Source organism: Colobus angolensis, unplaced genomic scaffold (genome assembly GCF_000951035.1).
Source record: "Colobus angolensis palliatus isolate OR3802 unplaced genomic scaffold, Cang.pa_1.0 Scaffold58, whole genome shotgun sequence".
In the NCBI taxonomy this organism is placed as follows: Eukaryota; Metazoa; Chordata; class Mammalia; order Primates; family Cercopithecidae; genus Colobus; species Colobus angolensis.
The window spans coordinates 6945626-6949964 of NW_012119376.1; the positions used below are offsets into that span (position 1 = coordinate 6945626).

The 4339-nt window shown below is 43.5% G+C and overlaps 1 protein-coding gene across 1 annotated transcript in view; it reads right to left on the reverse strand.

Moving 5' to 3' along the window:
• ARFGEF3 (ARFGEF family member 3) overlaps positions 1–4339 on the reverse strand; it is a 185815-nt gene that overhangs the window by 12553 nt on the left and 168923 nt on the right. The window contains exon 32 of the mRNA XM_011962073.1: positions 3651–3772. Coding sequence (XP_011817463.1) covers positions 3651–3772 — 122 coding nt within the window. The remainder of the gene's footprint in view (positions 1–3650; positions 3773–4339) is intronic.

Consider the following 4339-nt stretch of genomic DNA (forward strand, 5'->3'; position numbering starts at 1 on the left):
CATTTACATCTGCAGAGGTTTCTGCTGCTTTTTGTTTAGCTATGCCTTGTTCCCAGAGGTGGAGTCTACAGAGACAGGCAGGCCCCCCTTGAGCTGTAGTGGGCTCCACCCAGTTCGAGCTTCCTGGTGGCTTTGTTTACCTACTTAAGCCTCAGCAATGGCAGACGCCCCTCCCCTAGCCTCGCTGCTGCCTTGCAGTCAGATCTCAGACTGCTGTGCTATCAATGACGGAGGCTCCATGGGCGTGGGACCCTCCTGCACAGGTGTGGCATATAATCTCCTGGTGTGCCGTTTGCTAAGATGCTTGGTAAAGCGCAGAATTAGGGTGGGAGTTACCCAATTTTCCAGGTGTTGTGTGTCTCAGTTTCCCTTGGCTAGGAAAAGGGATTCCCTTCCCCCTTGCGCTTCCGAGGTGAGGCGATGGCTTGCCCTGCTTCAGCTCTTGCTGGTTGGGCTGCACCAGCTGACCAGCACCGATTGTCCGGCACTCCCCAGTGAGACGAACCCAGTACCTCAGTTGAAAATGCAGAAATCACCCGTCCTCTGTGTCACTTGCGATGGCAGCTGGAGGCTGGAGCTGCTCCTATTTGGCCATCTTGCTCTGGGAATTGCTAACATATATATATCTTAAAGTGCTAATTAAGATTATGTGGATTAAGTAAAACTTGGGGCTATCAATGTCAAGGCTATTAAAACAAACCCAAACCAACCAACACGGGTTTCTCTATTTCAATGCTGTAATCTGGTTTTAGGATTACATCTAAAGTATGCACCTGGCCAGCATATAATTTTCCATAGGTCTAACTCATCTTCCACTACATCCTATACTGAACTAAGAATTGCCCCTGCAAATAAGAGTCAAATCTAAGAATGCAAAGCATAGAGAGTTTGGCTGAGAGCTCCTAAAGAATGTTAAGGAATGTCTTTTGCCTCAGTGGCCAGTGGGATTGGTGAAATAATTTAATATGCTTATTTTGTTTTGCTTAACTACAATGAGTGGGCAACTGCCTATTAAAAGTGCTAAGAAAATTTATGAGCCATGTTGCTATATTTTCAAACTGTAACCTTTTAAAACCAATAATATAAGGATATTAGGCTATTCTCCTATGTTTTATTTATGATTTGAATGCAACCTATTCCTTTTTCCTACTTCTATATCAAAAATATTTCAGCAAGAATAATTGACTGAATGTGAATTAGAAATAGGAAAAAAGGAAGAAAAGAACTGAAATTCTGAAGTAAATCAATGCTTAAAGATGTCAAAGGATTGAACAATCTTTGGTAGATAAAAAATGACCAACACTTAAGAATCAGCGACTGGCGGTTGAGGGAAACAGACTAGAATTGGTAGAGTTTTATTGCTGAAGTTGGGTGACTGGTTTACATTTAGTTTTTATTCATGCTTCATAACTTTTGAACATTCTATATTTTTTTTGTAGGTACCAATAATTGACCAAAAAATTATTACCTAGAAATTTCACCCAAATAATTGTTATATTAATCAAACTGCTCTGCTAACCCAGCTACCTGTTTGTTTGTTTTATGAAATGAAGTCTTGTTCTGCCGCCCAGGCTGGAGTGCAGAGCGATCTCAGCTCACTGCAACCTCCGCCTCCTGGGTTCAAGCGATTCTCCTGCCTCAGCCTCTTGAGTAGCTGGGACTACAGGCATAAGCCAGCATGCCTGACCCAGCTAACTTTTGGACAAATCACCCAGAGCTTGTGAAATGATACCAACTGTCTTTATTTGGGCTGCCGTAACAAATACCATAGACTGGGTGGCTTACAAACAACAGGAATTGGTTTCCTGTAGTTCTAGAGGCTGGATGTCTGAGATCAGAGTGCCAGCATGGGTGGCTTCTGGTGAAGGCCCTCTTCCAGACTACAGATGACCATCTTCTCCATGTATCCTCACATGGCAGAAAGAGGGCAAGGGAGCTGCCTCTTCTTATAAGGACACGAATCCCTTTCATGAGGGCTCCACCCTCAAGACCGAATTTCCTCCTGAAAGGCCCATCTAACATCATCACATTGAGGGTTAGGAGTAAAACACATCAATATTGGGGGACACATTCAGTCTACTGCAGCAACTCTCTCCTTGAGATGGGAAACAGCAGAGGCCTTATGCCCAACCAGACCTAGTTTTTTTTTTGTTTTTTTTTTTTCTTTTAAGACAGAGTCTTGCTCTGTCACCCAGGCCGTAGTACAGTGGTGTGATCTTGACTCACTGCAACCTCCACCTCCCGGGTTCAAGCGATTCTCCTGCCTCAGCCTCCTGAGTAGCTGGGATTACAGGTGCACGCCACTATGCCCGGCTAATTTTTGTATTTTTAATAGAGACAGGGTTTCACCATGTTGGCCAGGCTGGTCTCAAACTCCTGATCTCAGATGATCCGTCTGCCTTGGGTCCCAAGGTGCTTGGATTACAGGCGTGAGCCACTGCGCCCAGCCCAGAGCCAGTTTTGATTCTGACTCCGCCTCTTTGCAGTTGTGTGTCCTTGGGCAAGGGACCCAAGCCTCTCTGTATGTGCCCTCACTGTGTTTCACATAGAGTGCTCAGATACTTAGTATTACTATTAATGTGTCAGAAGTTTAAAAGTGGGAAATCTTGGTCATTGCCTTCATCCTCAAGTCTAGAATGATATTTTTAAAGGAGGATGATAGTGTTTAGAAAGGGCAAGTTTGCTGGGGCAGAGCATAGACCTTTTTGTCTTCCAATAGCCATTATTGTTCCTGGGGAGGTTTATGTGCTTCTCACTGAAACAATCAGAACCATGCCTCAATTTACTTCTTATTTTTTAATGAGACAAGGTTTTGTTCTGTTGCCCAGGCTGGAGTGCAGTGGCACAATCATGCCCACTACAGCCTCAACCTCCTGGGCTCAAGTGACCCTCCCACCTCAGCCTCCTGAGCAGCTGGGATTACAGGCGCATGCCATCACGCTTGGCTGAATTTTTATTATTTTACTTTTTTGTAGAGATGGCTCTCACTATGTTACTCAGGCTGGGCTCGAACTTCTGAGCTTAAGTGATCCTCCTGCAGTTCTGGGATTAGAGGTGTGAGCCACCGCGCCCGGCTCCTGTTTTTGTTTAAGATAGTAAGTGTATGACATTATGGGTTGGGCTGTGTTCCCCTCAATTCGTATGTTGAAGTCCTAACCCCTGGTACCTCAGGATGTGACTATATTTGGAGAAGCGGTCTTTTAAGAGGTAATTAATTCAAAATGAGGTCATGAGGGTTAATTTTAATTCAAAATGACTGGTGTCTTTATAAGACGAGGAAATTCAGATACAGACCCGTACAGAGGAAGTCCATGTTAAGACACAGGAAGAAAATGGTCATCTACAGGTCAAGGAGACAGACCTTGGAGGAAACCTTCATATCTGACTTCTAGGTGCCAGAACTGTGGGATATACGGTTCTGCTGTTTGAGTCACCCAGTCTGTGGTACTTTCTGTGGCAACCTGGGCAACCTAATACATATGAGATGTGGGGAATTTGGTTACAAAGGTTTTTATGAAAACCTTTGCTGAATGACTCCACAGATGTTTTCAGTATTCCTGGCCAAAGCTTGGATTACAATGCGTGAGAACTGGAAGTGAATGAACGCTCTTATTCATAAGCACTCTATGAGTTGAGATTTAGGTACTTACCTTTTCTTGGTGTGTCCATTTGGTTTTTCATCAGGAGGCAGCTCAATAATGAGCTGGCAGGACTGAGCGTGGTCAAAGTTGTTTGGTGTCTTTGGTGAGCACTGGGTGTCCAGCATAAACACCTGTATGGGTGTGCAAAGGTACATTTCAGAACTCCAGTGTCCTCTGCTTGACCTGTCAGGGATCAGCTGGATGACCCTGGGCAAGTTAAGCCTCATCTATAAAATGAGGATAATGGTTTCCTATTTGATATGTTTGCTGAGAGACTTAATTGATATGTGTATATTACATATGCAAAGCATTAGAACAGAGGAGTAAATAATCAGGGTTAGCCGTTGACACTAATACTAGCAACACTACTAGTTCTACCATGTGACAATTCATTATACCCCAAATAACAGGTATTGACACTTAATATTAACTATAAGTAAATAAAGAGGGGCTTTGTAAAAGATTCTCTCTGATTTTTGAGTCTTTGGTATCATATTCAACACAGGGATAAAAAATGAGTTGGGACTTCTGTCAGGATTACTGGTGGTTACCGATAGGGCCACAGTGCCCTACCAGGCATGGCAGATGTGACTAAGAAAATACTGAGCACTTATTGGCTCTCTGACCCAAATGATTTTCTTTTACATGACTTAAAATACTTCCACTACTTTCCTCTGGAAAGATTTTATATATATAAT